Here is a 16,862-nt window from a genome sequence, read left to right on the forward strand (position 1 = left end):
CCCTCACTCCTTCCCTCACTCCCTCCCTCCCTCCCTCCCTCCCTCCCTCCCTCCCTCCCTCCCTCCCTCCCTCCTTCCCTCCTTCCTTCCCTCCCTCCTTCCCTCCCTCCTTCCCTCCCTCCCTCCCTCCCTCCTTCCCTCCCTCCCTCCTCCCTCCTTATGTTTGGACGTCTGAAAACAACAGTTATTATAGCTTTAACCTCGTGATAAGTCGTGTTCCTGTAGCATCAACACACTAACTGAACTACGTTGTCACACCCATCAAATACGATCATGTGACTTGAATCTTTTTGACACCGTACGACCCCAAAACGTTGTTCGTAGACACTTAAAGAGACAAAATATAACATTTTTCATGTCAAATAAACCCCAAAATACTAAACCACCCCAAAATGAAATCCATCCGCAAAAACAATACTGGAAGACATGGTAGAGACACAGGCTAGAGTGGCCGTGTATCATGTTTCCTCAACCAATAGGATGGTTGAGTTCAGGTCTGGTGGGCGGAGACTGATGTTCCTTAGCCAACAGGATTGCGAGGTTGAAGCTCGTTGGCCAATAGGATGTATGGGTTCAGGTCTGGTGGGCGGAGATAAGATTCCTTGGCTAATGAGATTGGTCTAGTGGGCAGATATTGAGGTTGCAGTAATCAATAGGATTGCAAGGTGGAGGTTCCTTGGCTAATAGGATCACTCCATTCAGGTCTGGTGATGTTCGTTGACCAATAGCGTTGCTCCATTCAGGTCTGGTGGGCGGAGATGAGGTTGCGTAGCTGTTTGACCACAGTGTCGATGAGTTTCTGTTTGTCTCTCTCGTTCTTCCTGAACTGAGCAAACATGTTGTTCTTACGACTGGTGTCTTTCATCCTGGAGGGAGAGGAAGGATGAGGGAGAGGAAGGATGGAGGAGGAGAGAGGAAGGATGGAGGGAGAGAAGGATGAGGGAGAGGGAGGAGAGGAGAGGGAGAGGAAGGATGGAGGGAGAGGAAGGATGAGGGAGAGGAAGGATGAGGGAGAGGAAGGATGAGGGAGAGGAAGGATGAGGGAGAGGAAGGATGAGGGAGAGGAAGGATGTAGGGAGGAGAGAGGAAGGATGGAGGGAGAGGAAGGATGAGGGAGAGGAAGGATGGAGGGAGGAGAGAGGAATGATGGAGGGAGAGAAGGATGAGGGGGAGGGAGAGAAGGATGAGGGAGAGGGAGGAGAGGAGAGGGAGAGGAAGGATGGAGGGAGAGGAAGGATGGAGGGAGAGGGAGGATGGAGGGAGAGGGAGGATGGAGGGGGAGGAGGGAGGAGAGAGAAGTGGGAGGATGGAGGAAGAGGGAGGAGGGAGGGAGGGGGAGGAGAGAGAAGTGGGAGGATGGAGGAAGAGGGAGGAGGGAGGAGAGAGGGAGGAGAGAGGAAGGATGGAGAGAAGGATGAGGGAGAGGGGAGAGGGAGAGGAAGGATGGAGAGAAGAATGAGTGAGAGGAAGGAGAGGGAGAGGAAGGATGGAGAGAAGGATGGAGGGAGGGGGAGGAGGGAGGAGAGAGAAGTGGGAGGATGGAGGAAGAGGGAGGAGGGAGGAAGAGGGAGGAGAGAGAAGTGGGAGGATGGAGGAAGAGGGAGGAGGAAGGAGTGGGAGAGGAAGGATGGAGAGAAGGATGGAGGGAGGGGATGGAGGGAGGGGAAGGAGGGAGGAGAGAGAAGTGGGAGGATGGAGGAAGAGGGAGGAAGATTATCAGCACTAGAGAGGATTCAGACATTACTACTCATTTCACAGCAAGATGCACAGAGCCAATCAGTACATTCCATTAGACATTTCAATACACACACGTGACAGAGAGGTCCCTTGGTCTGCAAGGTGTGTGTCACATGAGAGGTGTTGTGTAGCTGCTGTCACAGTGCAGTGCTCCACTACAGAGCTCCAGGGGGTTAGGGGGACGGAGAGGCAGAGTAACCCCAGCATGGTGCATCCTCTGTGGGAAAACAGACCACCAGGACTGGGCCTCCGACTCATGACTCTCTGACGACCACTGACTTGCTAACGAACATGGTGTGTGTGTGTGTGTGTGTGTGTGTGTGTGTGTGTGTGTGTGTAAAACAGTCATCTCTCCACAGTAACACAGTAGACTGATAAGGTGATAGCCGTCATCACTATGGATACATAACGATGTTGTTATAGCCATAAAAATCCCATCATTACCACAGACACCTGTCTTATCACCACGGCGATAACAATGCTTATCTGCACTACCTGTTTGGGTTTCAGTGTGTCTGGGTGATTATCACCACACACACTGCTTCCGTTATAATTATCTTTACAGGCACGCAAAACACACACACACACACACACACACACACACACAAGAAAACTCAACACACAACAACAAAAAATAATTTCACAACACACAGACAGACGTGCAACTCCAGTCTCATTTCAGTACTTACAGTCGAGAAATCCTGTAGGATTCAAGACAGGAGAGAGATTAGGTCACAAAACAGAACAGGATGGACAGATGAGAGAGAGAGAGAGATGAAAGGGAGGGAGATGAGAGGGGGGAGATGGGAGGGAAAATGAGAGAGATGAGAGGGAGGGAGGGAGAGAGATGAGAGGGAGGGAGAGAGATGAGAGGGAGGGAGAGAGATGAGAGGGAGGGAGAGAGATGAGAGGGAGGGAGGGAGAGAGATGAGAGGGAGGGAGAGAGATGAGAGGGAGAGAGATGAGAGGGAGGGAGGGAGATGAGAGGGGGGAGGGAGATGATAGGAAGAGAGAGAGATGAGAGATATACTTCTAGGGCTGTGTGAGTGTTGAGGTTAGGGATGGATGGATGGATAAGGAGAGAAAGAGAGGTATACTTACTTTTCAAGCAGTGTTAGGGCTGTGTGAGGGTTGACTCTCAGGTATTTGCAGGTGGGTCTTCCATAGTCAGCTAGATAGCTGGACCAGTCCCACTGGGTGAACAGATCTAATAACTAGAGACAGACACCATGTGTCATTCATAAAAAACAACACCATATATTACTAATAGTCTAACATTTAGAGAGAGAGGGTCAGAAGAAGAGGAGAAGAGAGAGAGAGACAGAAGAAGAGGATAAGAGAGAGAGAGAGAGAGGGAAGGAGGGGGAGAGGAGGAGAGTGATGGATGGAAGGGGGAGAGGAGGAGAGTGATGGATGGAAGGGGGAGAGGAGGAGAGTGATGGAGGGAAGGGGGAGAGGAGGAGAGTGATGGATAGAAGGAGGGGGAGAGGAGGAGAGTGATGGAGTGAAGGGGGAGAGGAGGAGAGTGATGGATAGAAGGAGGGGGAGAGGAGGAGAGTGATGGATAGAAGGAGGGGGAGAGGAGGAGAGTGATGGATAGAAGGAGGGGGAGAGGAGGAGAGTGATGGATAGAAGGAGGGGGAGAGGAGGAGAGTGATGGATAGAAGGAGGGGGAGAGGAGGAGAGTGATGGATAGAAGGAGGGGGAGAGGAGGAGAGTGATGGATAGAAGGAGGGGGAGAGGAGGAGAGTGATGGATAGAAGGAGGGGGAGAGGAGGAGAGTGATGGATAGAAGGAGGGGGAGAGGAGGAGAGTGATGGATAGAAGGAGGGGGAGAGGAGGAGAGTGATGGATAGAAGGAGGGGGAGAGGAGGAGAGTGATGGATAGAAGGAGGGGGAGAGGAGGAGAGTGATGGATAGAAGGAGGGGGAGAGGAGGAGAGTGATGGATAGAAGGAGGGGGAGAGGAGGAGAGTGATGGATAGAAGGAGGGGGAGAGGAGGAGAGTGATGGATAGAAGGAGGGGGAGAGGAGGAGAGTGATGGATAGAAGGAGGGGGAGAGGAGGAGAGTGATGGATAGAAGGAGGGGGAGAGGAGGAGAGTGATGGATAGAAGGAGGGGGAGAGGAGGAGAGTGATGGATAGAAGGAGGGGGAGAGGAGGAGAGTGATGGATAGAAGGAGGGGGAGAGGAGGAGAGTGATGGATAGAAGGAGGGGGAGAGGAGGAGAGTGATGGATAGAAGGAGGGGGAGAGGAGGAGAGTGATGGATAGAAGGAGGGGGAGAGGAGGAGAGTGATGGATAGAAGGAGGGGGAGAGTGATGGATAGAAGGAGGGGGAGAGGGGGAGAGTGATGGATAGAAGGAGGGGGAGAGGAGGAGAGTGATGGATAGAAGGAGGGGGAGAGGAGGAGAGTGATGGATAGAAGGAGGGGGAGAGGAGGAGAGTGATGGATAGAAGGAGGGGGAGAGGAGGAGAGTGATGGATAGAAGGAGGGGGAGAGGAGGAGAGTGATGGATAGAAGGAGGGGGAGAGTGATGGATAGAAGGAGGGGGAGAGGAGGAGAGTGATGGATAGAAGGAGGGGGAGAGTGATGGATAGAAGGAGGGGGAGAGTGATGGATAGAAGGAGGGGGAGAGGAGGAGAGTGATGGATAGAAGGAGGGGGAGAGGAGGAGAGTGATGGATAGAAGGAGGGGGAGAGGAGGAGAGTGATGGATAGAAGGAGGGGGAGAGGAGGAGAGTGATGGATAGAAGGAGGGGGAGAGGAGGAGAGTGATGGATAGAAGGAGGGGGAGAGGAGGAGAGTGATGGATAGAAGGAGGGGGAGAGGTGGAGAGTGATGGATAGAAGGAGGGGGAGAGGAGGAGAGTGATGGATAGAAGGAGGGGGAGAGGAGGAGAGTGATGGATAGAAGGAGGGGGAGAGGAGGAGAGTGATGGATAGAAGGAGGGGGAGAGGAGGAGAGTGATGGATAGAAGGAGGGGGAGAGGAGGAGAGTGATGGATAGAAGGAGGGGGAGAGGAGGAGAGTGATGGATAGAAGGAGGGGGAGAGGAGGAGAGTGATGGATAGAAGGAGGGGGAGAGGTGGAGAGTGATGGATAGAAGGAGGGGGAGAGGAGGAGAGTGATGGATAGAAGGAGGGGGAGAGGAGGAGAGTGATGGATAGAAGGAGGGGGAGAGGAGGAGAGTGATGGATAGAAGGAGGGGGAGAGGAGGAGAGTGATGGATAGAAGGAGGGGGAGAGGAGGAGAGTGATGGATAGAAGGAGGGGGAGAGGAGGAGAGTGATGGATAGAAGGAGGGGGAGAGTGATGGATAGAAGGAGGGGGAGAGTGATGGATAGAAGGAGGGGGAGAGGAGGAGAGTGATGGATAGAAGGAGGGGGAGAGGAGGAGAGTGATGGATAGAAGGAGGGGGAGAGGAGGAGAGTGATGGATAGAAGGAGGGGGAGAGGAGGAGAGTGATGGATAGAAGGAGGGGGAGAGGAGGAGAGTGATGGATAGAAGGAGGGGGAGAGGAGGAGAGTGATGGATAGAAGGAGGGGGAGAGGAGGAGAGTGATGGATAGAAGGAGGGGGAGAGGAGGAGAGTGATGATAGAAGGAGGGGGAGAGGAGGAGAGTGATGGATAGAAGGAGGGGGAGAGGAGGAGAGTGATGGATAGAAGGAGGGGGAGAGGAGGAGAGTGATGGATAGAAGGAGGGGGAGAGGAGGAGAGTGATGGATAGAAGGAGGGGGAGAGGAGGAGAGTGATGGATAGAAGGAGGGGGAGAGGAGGAGAGTGATGGATAGAAGGAGGGGGAGAGGAGGAGAGTGATGGATAGAAGGAGGGGGAGAGGAGGAGAGTGATGGATAGAAGGAGGGGGAGAGGTGGAGAGTGATGGATAGAAGGAGGGGGAGAGGAGGAGAGTGATGGATAGGAGGAGGGGGAGAGGAGGAGAGTGATGGATAGAAGGAGGGGGAGAGGAGGAGAGTGATGGATAGAAGGAGGGGGAGAGGAGGAGAGTGATGGATAGAAGGAGGGGGAGAGGAGGAGAGTGATGGATAGAAGGAGGGGGAGAGGAGGAGAGTGATGGATAGAAGGAGGGGGAGAGGAGGAGAGTGATGGATAGAAGGAGGGGGAGAGGAGGAGAGTGATGGATAGAAGGAGGGGGAGAGGAGGAGAGTGATGGATAGAAGGAGGGGGAGAGGAGGAGAGTGATGGATAGAAGGAGGGGGAGAGGAGGAGAGTGATGGATAGAAGGAGGGGGAGAGGAGGAGAGTGATGGATAGAAGGAGGGGGAGAGGAGGAGAGTGATGGATAGAAGGAGGGGGAGAGGAGGAGAGTGATGGATAGAAGGAGGGGGAGAGGAGGAGAGTGATGGATAGAAGGAGGGGGAGAGGAGGAGAGTGATGGATAGAAGGAGGGGGAGAGGAGGAGAGTGATGGATAGAAGGAGGGGGAGAGGAGGAGAGTGATGGATAGAAGGAGGGGGAGAGGAGGAGAGTGATGGATAGAAGGAGGGGGAGAGGAGGAGAGTGATGGATAGAAGGAGGGGGAGAGGAGGAGAGTGATGGATAGAAGGAGGGGGAGAGGAGGAGAGTGATGATAGAAGGAGGGGGAGAGGAGGAGAGTGATGGATAGAAGGAGGGGGAGAGGAGGAGAGTGATGGATAGAAGGAGGGGGAGAGGAGGAGAGTGATGGATAGAAGGAGGGGGAGAGGAGGAGAGTGATGGATAGAAGGAGGGGGAGAGGAGGAGAGTGATGGATAGAAGGAGGGGGAGAGGAGGAGAGTGATGGATAGAAGGAGGGGGAGAGGAGGAGAGTGATGGATAGAAGGAGGGGGAGAGGTGGAGAGTGATGGATAGAAGGAGGGGGAGAGGAGGAGAGTGATGGATAGAAGGAGGGGGAGAGGAGGAGAGTGATGGATAGAAGGAGGGGGAGAGGAGGAGAGTGATGGATAGAAGGAGGGGGAGAGGAGGAGAGTGATGGATAGAAGGAGGGGGAGAGGAGGAGAGTGATGGATAGAAGGAGGGGGAGAGGAGGAGAGTGATGGATAGAAGGAGGGGGAGAGGAGGAGAGTGATAGATAGAAGGAGGGGGAGAGGAGGAGAGTGATGGATAGAAGGAGGGGGAGAGGAGGAGAGTGATGATAGAAGGAGGGGGAGAGGAGGAGAGTGATGGATAGAAGGAGGGGGAGAGGAGGAGAGTGATGGATAGAAGGAGGGGGAGAGGAGGAGAGTGATGGATAGAAGGAGGGGGAGAGGAGGAGAGTGATGGATAGAAGGAGGGGGAGAGGAGGAGAGTGATGGATAGAAGGAGGGGGAGAGGAGGAGAGTGATGGATAGAAGGAGGGGGAGAGGAGGAGAGTGATGGATAGAAGGAGGGGGAGAGGTGGAGAGTGATGGATAGAAGGAGGGGGAGAGTGATGGATAGAAGGAGGGGGAGAGTGATGGATAGAAGGAGGGGGAGAGTGATGGATAGAAGGAGGGGGAGAGTGATGGATAGAAGGAGGGGGAGAGTGATGGATAGAAGGAGGGGGAGAGTGATGGATAGAAGGAGGGGGAGAGTGATGGATAGAAGGAGGGGGAGAGTGATGGATAGAAGGAGGGGGAGAGTGATGGATAGAAGGAGGGGGAGAGTGATGGATAGAAGGAGGGGGAGAGTGATGGATAGAAGGAGGGGGAGAGTGATGGATAGAAGGAGGGGGAGAGTGATGGATAGAAGGAGGGGGAGAGTGATGGATAGAAGGAGGGGGAGAGTGATGGATAGAAGGAGGGGGAGAGTGATGGATAGAAGGAGGGGGAGAGGAGGAGAGTGATGGATAGAAGGAGGGGGAGAGGAGGAGAGTGATGGATAGAAGGAGGGGGAGAGTGATGGATAGAAGGAGGGGGAGAGTGATGGATAGAAGGAGGGGGAGAGGAGGAGAGTGATGGATAGAATGAGGGGGAGAGGAGGAGAGTGATGGATAGAAGGAGGGGGAGAGGAGGAGAGTGATGGAGTGAAGGAGGGGGAGAGGAGGAGAGTGATGGATAGAAGGAGGGGGAGAGTGATGGATAGAAGGAGGGGGAGAGTGATGGATAGAAGGAGGGGGAGAGTGATGGATAGAAGGAGGGGGAGAGGAGGAGAGTGATGGATAGAAGGAGGGGGAGAGGAGGAGAGTGATGGATGGAAGGAGGGGGAGAGGAGGAGAGTGATGGATAGAAGGAGGGGGAGAGGAGGAGAGTGATGGATAGAAGGAGGGGGAGAGTGATGGATAGAAGGAGGGGGAGAGTGATGGATAGAAGGAGGGGGAGAGTGATGGATAGAAGGAGGGGGAGAGGTGTATGGATAGAAGGAGGGGGAGAGTGATGGATAGAAGGAGGAGGAGAGTGATGGATAGAAGGAGGGGGAGAGTGATGGATAGAAGGAGGGGGAGAGTGATGGATAGAAGGAGGGGGAGAGTGATGGATAGAAGTAGGGGGAGAGGTGTATGGATAGAAGGAGGGGGAGAGTGATGGATAGAAGGAGGGGGAGAGTGATGGATAGAAGGAGGGGGAGAGTGATGGATAGAAGGAGGGGGAGAGTGATGGATAGAAGGAGGGGGAGAGTGATGGATAGAAGGAGGGGGAGAGTGATGGATAGAAGGAGGGGGAGAGGAGGAGAGTGATGGATAGAAGGAGGGGGAGAGGAGGAGAGTGATGGATAGAAGGAGGGGGAGAGTGATGGATAGAAGGAGGGGGAGAGTGATGGATAGAAGGAGGGGGAGAGTGATGGATAGAAGGAGGGGGAGAGTGATGGATAGAAGGAGGGGGAGAGGTGTATGGATAGAAGGAGGGGGAGAGTGATGGATAGAAGGAGGGGGAGAGTGATGGATAGAAGGAGGGGGAGAGTGATGGATAGAAGGAGGGGGAGAGTGATGGATAGAAGGAGGGGGAGAGTGATGGATAGAAGGAGGGGGAGAGTGATGGATAGAAGGAGGGGGAGAGTGATGGATAGAAGGAGGGGGAGAGTGATGGATAGAAGGAGGGGGAGAGTGATGGATAGAAGGAGGGGGAGAGTGATGGATAGAAGGAGGGGGAGAGTGATGGATAGAAGGAGGGGGAGAGTGATGGATAGAAGGAGGGGGAGAGTGATGGATAGAAGGAGGGGGAGAGTGATGGATAGAAGGAGGGGGAGAGTGATGGATAGAAGGAGGGGGAGAGGAGGAGAGTGATGGATAGAAGGAGGGGGAGAGGAGGAGAGTGATGGATAGAAGGAGGAGGAGAGTGATGGATAGAAGGAGGGGGAGAGTGATGGATAGAAGGAGGGGGAGAGGAGGAGAGTGATGGATAGAAGGAGGAGGAGAGTGATGGATAGAAGGAGGGGGAGAGTGATGGATAGAAGGAGGGGGAGAGGAGGAGAGTGATGGATAGAAGGAGGGGGAGAGGAGGAGAGTGATGGATAGAAGGAGGGGGAGAGGAGGAGAGTGATGGATAGAAGGAGGGGGAGAGTGATGGATAGAAGGAGGGGGAGAGTGATGGATAGAAGGAGGGGGAGAGTGATGGATAGAAGGAGGGGGAGAGTGATGGATAGAAGGAGGGGGAGAGTGATGGATAGAAGGAGGGGGAGAGTGATGGATAGAAGGAGGGGGAGAGTGATGGATAGAAGGAGGGGGAGAGTGATGGATAGAAGGAGGGGGAGAGTGATGGATAGAAGGAGGGGGAGAGTGATGGATAGAAGGAGGGGGAGAGTGATGGATAGAAGGAGGGGGAGAGTGATGGATAGAAGGAGGGGGAGAGTGATGGATAGAAGGAGGGGGAGAGTGATGGATAGAAGGAGGGGGAGAGTGATGGATAGAAGGAGGGGGAGAGTGATGGATAGAAGGAGGGGGAGAGTGATGGATAGAAGGAGGGGGAGAGTGATGGATAGAAGGAGGGGGAGAGTGATGGATAGAAGGAGGGGGAGAGTGATGGATAGAAGGAGGGGGAGAGTGATGGATAGAAGGAGGGGGAGAGTGATGGATAGAAGGAGGGGGAGAGGAGGAGAGTGATGGATAGAAGGAGGGGAGAGGTGTATGACGTTATCACAGGCTGACTACACCGCTCACGCACGTTGCAAAATACATTTATAAATTATTGCGCCAACGAGTGTCTGCGTTGCCAAGGGCTAAAATAGAAGTCAGTTCTATTTCTGACGCAGATCGTGCTGCAAGTCCCGCCTCTCCCAGCTCCTCATTGGTTATAACCATTGGAAAGACGAACGAGGTCGGTGGCGGTAACGCACCTAATTTATGAAAGTTGCTAATCACAATATAAAGTCAAGAGAAGAAAAAGCCCGGAAGGAGGAGAGATGACTAGAAACGATTCAGAAACGATTCAGTTGACCGTTTTATGTGTGGATTAATTGTCGGAGTAGAGGACCTTGTAAATTTCAAGTAAAATAACAACTCAATGGTTTTCATCTGATTATATCATAGAACTATTGGCCTGTTGAACTTTAGCTAACATTAAACACCCACCAACCAACCTACCCACTGAGCCACCAACTCAGCCACCCACCCACCGAGTCACCTACCCACTGAGCCACCTACCCACTGAGTCACCTACCCACCGAGCCACCTACCCACTGAGTCACCCACAAACCCACTGAGTCACCTACCTACCCACTGAGCCACCTACCTACCCACTGAGCCACCTACCTACCCACTGAGCCACCTACCCACCCACCTACCCACTGAGCCACCTACCTACCCACTGAGCCACCTACCCACCCACCTACCCACTGAGCCACCAATCCACACACTATTTTCCTGATTATTGATCACTTTTGTTTCTGTGGCCTCCATTTAATCGAGTGACTAATTCTGGCCTAGTGGGCAGCCTAGTGGGCAGCCTAGTGGGCAGCCTAGTGGGTAGCCTAGTGGGTAGCCTAGTGGGTAGCCTAGTGGGTAGCCTAGTGGGTAGCCTAGTGGGTAGCCTAGTGGGTAGCCTAGTGGTTAGAGCGTTGGACTAGTAACCGAAAGGTTGCAAGTTCAACCCCGAGCTGATATGGTACAAATCTGTCGTTCTGCCCTGAACAGGCAGTTAACCCACTGTTCCTAGGCCGTCATTGAAAATAAGAATGTGTTCTTAACTGACTTTCTTAACTGAAGGTAAAGGTAAAATAAATAAATAAAATAAAGACATTGGTTTATCTACACAATTAACATATTTTACCCTTCGGTCAAAATATACACATTGGATTGGACACCCAAGACACCAGTCACAGCCCAATCAGACAACACAAACACAAGACCAATCCCTGACCTGGGTTTGACCCCTTTCCCTAATATGACACACACACGCGCGCTAGCGTAGATAAGAAGGAAGCTTGTATCATATTGATAGACGGCATCGTGTGTTGGGGGAAGTTACTTCAAAAGCCTCCCGCATCCTCGTTACGCCACACACAGATAGGACTTCGCTCAGGTGGATTTGCATCGCAATCAGAGAGGAGATCTCTTTCTTCTCAAATCGCACACTGTACATCTCAGAGAGAGAGAGAGAGGAGAGAGGAGAAAGGAGAGAAGAGAGAGGAGGAAGGAGAAGGAATGCTACTGGTGGAGTACACCACGCCCCTGACCCCCAATTCACCCCCACACACTTCTGATTCACTCCACGCACAAACTGACTCCCCATCAACACACACAGTCGGTCTGCCCTCAGTCTTCACCTCTATATGAAAGTTCCCTCGTTCTTTCTCTCCTTCACCTCACGGTGACCTGGCACAACATCCACTTAGGAAGGCAGGAGGATAGGGGGCGAGGTAGGTACGAGAGGGGGCGAGGGAGGGACGAGAGAGGGCGAGGGAGAGGGGAGAGAGAGGGGCGAGAGAGGGGTGAGAGAGGGGCGAGAGAGGGGCGAGAGGGGGCGAGGGAGGAGAGGGGGCGAGGGAGGAGAGGGGGCGAGGGAGGGACGAGAGGGGCGAGAGGGGGACGAGGGAGGGACGAGAGGGGGTGAGGGAGGAGATGGGGCGAGGGAGGAGATGGGGCGAGGGAGGAGATGGGGCGAGGGAGGAGATGGGGCGAGGGAGGAGATGAGGTGAGGGGGGAGGGTGGAGATGGGGTGAGGGGGGAGATGAGGTGAGGGGGGAGGGTGGAGATGGGGTGGGGGGGAGGAGATGGGGTGAGGAAGGGAGGAGATGGGGTGAGGGAGGGAGGAGGGGTGAGGGAGGGAGGAGGAGGGGTGAGGGAGGGAGGAGGGGTGAGAGAGGGAGGAGGAGTGAGGGAGGGAGGAGGAGGGGTGAGGGAGGGAGGAGATGGGCTGAGGGAGGGAGGAGGAGGGGTGAGGGAGGTAGAAGGGGTGAGGGAGGGAGGAGGAGAGGTGAGGGAGGGAGGAGGAGAGGTGAGGGAGGGAGGAGGAGAGGTGAGGGAGGGAGGAGGAGGGGTGAGGGAGGGAGGAGGAGGGGTGAGGGAGGGAGGAGGAGGGGTGAGGGAGGGAGGAGGAGAGGTGAGGGAGGGAGGAGGGGTGAGGGAGGGAGGAGGAGGGGTGAGGGAGGGAGGAGGAGGGGTGAGGGAGGGAGGAGGGGTGAGGGAGGAAAGAGGAGAGGTGAGGGAGGGAGGAGGAGGGGTGAGGGAGGGAGGAGGAGGGGTGAGGGAGGGAGGAGGAGGGGTGAGGGAGGGAGGAGGAGGGGTGAGGGAGGGAGGAGGAGGGGTGAGGGAGGGAGAAGGAGGGGTGAGGGAGGGAGGAGGAGGGGTGAGGGAGGGAGGAGAGGTGAGGGAGGGAGGAGGAGAGGTGAGGGAGGGAGGAGGAGGGGTGAGGGAGGGAGGAGGAGGGGTGAGGGAGGGAGGAGGAGGGGTGAGGGAGGGAGGAGGGGTGAGGGAGGGAGGAGAGGTGAGGGAGGAGGAGAGGTGAGGGAGGGAGGAGGAGAGGTGAGGGAGGGAGGAGGAGAGGTGAGGGAGGGAGGAGGAGGGGTGAGGGAGGGAGGAGGAGGGGTGAGGGAGGGAGGAGGAGGGGTGAGGGAGGGAGGAGGAGGGGTGAGGGAGGGAGGGAGGGAGGAGGAGGGGTGAGGGAGGGAGGGAGGAGGAGGGGTGAGGGAGGGAGGGAGGAGGAGAGGTGAGGGAGGAAGGAGGAGGGGTGAGGGAGGGAGGAGGAGGGGTGAGGGAGGGAGGAGGAGAGGCATAAATTACAGAAGAAAAAGTTAAATAAATAAATGAACAAATAATTATATAGTTGCACCTCTCGAAACCTCCTTCCTTCCCCCCCTCTCTCGCCAACTGACCCCAGGGGGGGTTGAGACACCACACACTCTATTCATGTAGTTATTTACAGAGTCAGAGAAATAATATCAGACTTAGCGAAGTTCAGGAGCTATGAAACAACAACCGTGTGATCCTTCAATGGATAAGAATGTCAAAACAAACGACTAATAACTCCATGTTTAAAGAATTCCTTCTCCACTCTGTCTATACTTCTCTCAAGCATCAAAACTTCAATTTGGGGACCAGACCAGGACACACAGATAACCTGTGACGAAGCCTCAGTAGCCCTAACAGACAGCGAGGTTATTTCTGAGTAACCATACTGATTATCTCATATGTTATCAGCCACTGATAGCTACAGCCAATGAGATTCCCCACAACTTAACCAGTGGTATCTGAAGGGGGGAGACAGAGGAGAGAAGAGGAAGGGGGATGGTAAGTTAACAGTAGTTAACAGTAGAGGAAGAGAGTGGTCCACCTCTGGTCTGTAATGTCGTGCTTTTGCTACCATAGTCTGACCCTTTAAATAAGAGGTTAAAGGTTATCTGGCCACTGAAAGTCTCCTATTGTCTGTCACTCAACTCTCACTTTCTACATCTCTCTGACAGGAAGGAGGAAGGGACAGAGAGACAGAGAGAGAGACACAGAGAGACAGAGAGAGAGAGAGAGAGAAAGAAAGAAAGAGAGCGTGAGACGGAGAGACAGAGAGAAAGTAGAGAGAGAGAAAGAAAGAGAGAAAGTAGAGAGAGAGAAAGAAAGAGAGAAAGTAGAAAGTAGATAGAGAGAGAAAGACAGAGAGAGAGAGAGAGAGAAAGAAAGAGAGAAAGTAGAGAGAGAGAGAGAAAGAAAGAGAGAAAGTAGAAATAGAAAGTAGATAGACAGAGAGAGAAAGACAGAGAGAGAGAGAGAGAGAAAGAGAGAGAGAGAGACAGAGAGACAGACCGAGACAGAGAGAGAGACCGAGACAGAGAGAGAGACAGAGAAAGCTATGACGCTATGGAGTCCTGGCGGTTCACCTGTCACGACTGACAGAAACCAGAAAGCCCCCTCCCCTAGCTCCCCGAGACAGAGAAACACAGACAATTACTAAGAAAAGAGAGTGAGACAGAGGGGGGAAAGGGGGACCAGAAGACCTAACACAAGACTGCACAATGATAACACACAGATCAGAGTAAAGTAGGTGGAGGGACAACAACAACACAGATCAGAGTAAAGTAGGTGGAGGGACAACAACACAGATCAGAGTAAAGTAGGTAGAAGGACAACAACACAGATCAGAGTAAAGTAGGTGGAGGGACAACAACACACAGATCAGAGTAAAGTAGGTGGAGGGACAACAACACACAGATCAGAGTAAAGTAGGTGGAGGGACAACAACACAGATCAGAGTAAAGTAGGTGGAGGGACAACAACACACAGATCAGAGTCAGTGTAAAGTGGGTTGAGATAAGGAGTCATTTTAGAGCCATGGTTCCTGGTTCTTTTCACACTCACCTAAACAGGAAGATCAAAGTTAGTGTAAAGGTTAAGATGATGACTAGAGCCTTTTGGATGGTCCAGTATTATCTACTGCTGTGACCGGGTCAGGTCTTTGTGTTGCCTGGTTATCAGCTCCAACTCTTAGCTCGACATCCCTCTTCCCCTCTCCCCACTGGCTCCAGACACAACCTGTTGCAGCCCAGCCAAAACAACCCCTCTTCCTGAGTCTCTCTCTCTCTGTGTGTGTGTGTGTGTGTGTGTACGTGTGTGTGTGTGAGGCGTCCGAGGCCCCAAAGTAACCTTCCTGTCTGTCGAGTTATCGCCGGGGTAACGAGGCCAAACGCCGGTCACCGCGACAACACAAAGCAGCAATCTGATGATTGGTGGAGTCAACCGATGGTCACGGCATCCGACCAACGCGGTCAAACGGCGGTCAGTAGTGAAAAACAATGGTCAAGAGTCACAGAGAAGCAAAATAAACACAGACAGAAGTCCACACACAGTCCATGTCTCAGCGGAGGAGTAAAATACTCACATGAGAAAAAGTAAACATACAGTTGAAGTAGGAGGTTTACATACAGTTGAAGTAGGAGGTTTACATACAGTTGAAGTAGGAAGTTTACATACAGTTGAGGTAGGAAGTTTACATACAGTTGAAGTAGGAGGTTTACATACAGTTGAAGTAGAAAGTTTACATACAGTTGAAGTAGGAAGTTTACATACAGTTGAAGTAGGAGGTTTACATACAGTTGAAGTAGGAAGTTTACATACAGTTGAGGTAGGAAGTTTACATACAGTTGAAGTAGGAGGTTTACATACAGTTGAAGTAGGAAGTTTACATACAGTTGAAGTAGGAAGTTTACATACAGTTGAAGTAGGAAGTTTACATACAGTTGAAGTAGGAGGTTTACATACAGTTGAAGTAGGAAGTTTACATACAGTTGAGGTAGGAAGTTTACATACAGTTGAAGTAGGAAGTTTACATACAGTTGAAGTAGGAAGTTTACATACAGTTGAGGAAGGAAGTTTACATACAGTTGAAGTAGGACGTTTACATACAGTTGAAGTAGGAAGTTTACATACAGTTGAGGAAGGAAGTTTACATACAGTTGAGGTAGGACATTTACATACAGTTGAGGTAGGAAGTTTAAATACAGTTGAAGTAGGAGGTTTACATACAGTTGAAGTAGGAAGTTTACATACAGTTGAAGTAGGAAGTTTACATACAGTTGAGGAAGGACGTTTACATACAGTTGAAGTAGGAAGTTTACATACAGTTGAAGTAGGAAGTTTACATACAGTTGAAGTAGGAAGTTTACATACAGTTGAAGTCGGAAGTTTACATACAGTTGAAGTAGGACGTTTACATACAGTTGAAGTAGGACGTTTACATACAGTTGAAGTAGGACGTTTACATACAGTTGAAGTAGGAAGTTTACATACAGTTGAGGAAGGAAGTTTACATACAGTTGAAGTAGGAAGTTTACATACAGTTGAAGTAGGAAGTTTACATACAGTTGAAGTAGGAAGTTTACATACAGTTGAAGTAGAACGTTTACATACAGTTGAAGTAGGACGTTTACATACAGTTGAAGTAGGAGGTTTACATACAGTTGAAGTAGGAAGTTTACATACAGTTGAGGAAGGAAGTTTACATACAGTTGAAGTAGGACGTTTACATACAGTTGAGGAAGGAAGTTTACATACAGTTGAAGTAGGAAGTTTACATACAGTTGAAGTAGGAAGTTTACATACAGTTGAGGAAGGAAGTTTACATACAGTTGAAGTAGGATGTTTACATACAGTTGAGGAAGGAAGTTTACATACAGTTGAAGTAGACCGTTTACATAGAGTTGAGGTAGGACGTTTACATAGAGTTGAAGTAGGACGTTTACATACAGTTGAGGAAGGAAGTTTACATACAGTTGAAGTAGGAAGTTTACATACAGTTGAAGTAGGAAGTTTACATACAGTTGAAGTAGGAAGTTTACATACAGTTGAGGTAGGACGTTTACATACAGTTGAAGTAGAACGTTTACATAGAGTTGAGGTAGGAAGTTTACATACAGTTGAGGAAGGAAGTTTACATACAGTTGAAGTAGGAAGTTTACATACAGTTGAAGTAGGACGTTTACATACAGTTGAGGAAGGAACAGGAAAAAGAGTACCGAGCACGCCCCAATTCTCATTCTCATCGACGGGGCTGCAGTGGAGCAGGCTTCAGGTTCCTTGGCGTCCACATCACCAACAAACTAACATGGTCCAAACACACCGAGACAGTTGTGAAGACTGTCTCTGTTGTCACCTATGATCCTCCAGATCAGAGGCAGTAGGGATGACCAGGGATGTTCTCTGTTTAGTGAGTCCTCCAGATCAGAGACAGTAGGGATGACCAGGGATGTTCTCTGTTTAGTGAGTCTGCCAGATCAGAGGCAGTAGGGATGACCAGGGATGTTCTCTGTTTAGTGA

At 51.9% G+C, this 16,862-nt stretch overlaps 1 protein-coding gene across 4 annotated transcripts in view; it reads right to left on the reverse strand.

Annotated features, from left to right (window-relative positions):
* Window positions 1–461: 461 nt before the first annotated feature.
* exoc6b (exocyst complex component 6B) overlaps window positions 462–16,862 on the reverse strand; it is a gene marked incomplete at its 5' end in the record, with an annotated part of 123,919 nt that continues 107,518 nt past the window's right edge. For 2 of the 4 annotated variants that reach the window (XM_036987179.1, XM_036987177.1), the window contains 3 exon segments: window positions 462–866; window positions 2,427–2,438; window positions 2,839–2,951. In XM_036987179.1, the coding sequence (XP_036843074.1) occupies window positions 740–866; window positions 2,427–2,438; window positions 2,839–2,951 (252 nt within the window). 4 annotated transcript variants of the gene reach the window in all.

The sequence above is a fragment of the Oncorhynchus mykiss genome, chromosome 9 (genome assembly GCF_013265735.2).
Source record: "Oncorhynchus mykiss isolate Arlee chromosome 9, USDA_OmykA_1.1, whole genome shotgun sequence".
NCBI lineage: Eukaryota > Metazoa > Chordata > Actinopteri > Salmoniformes > Salmonidae > Oncorhynchus > Oncorhynchus mykiss.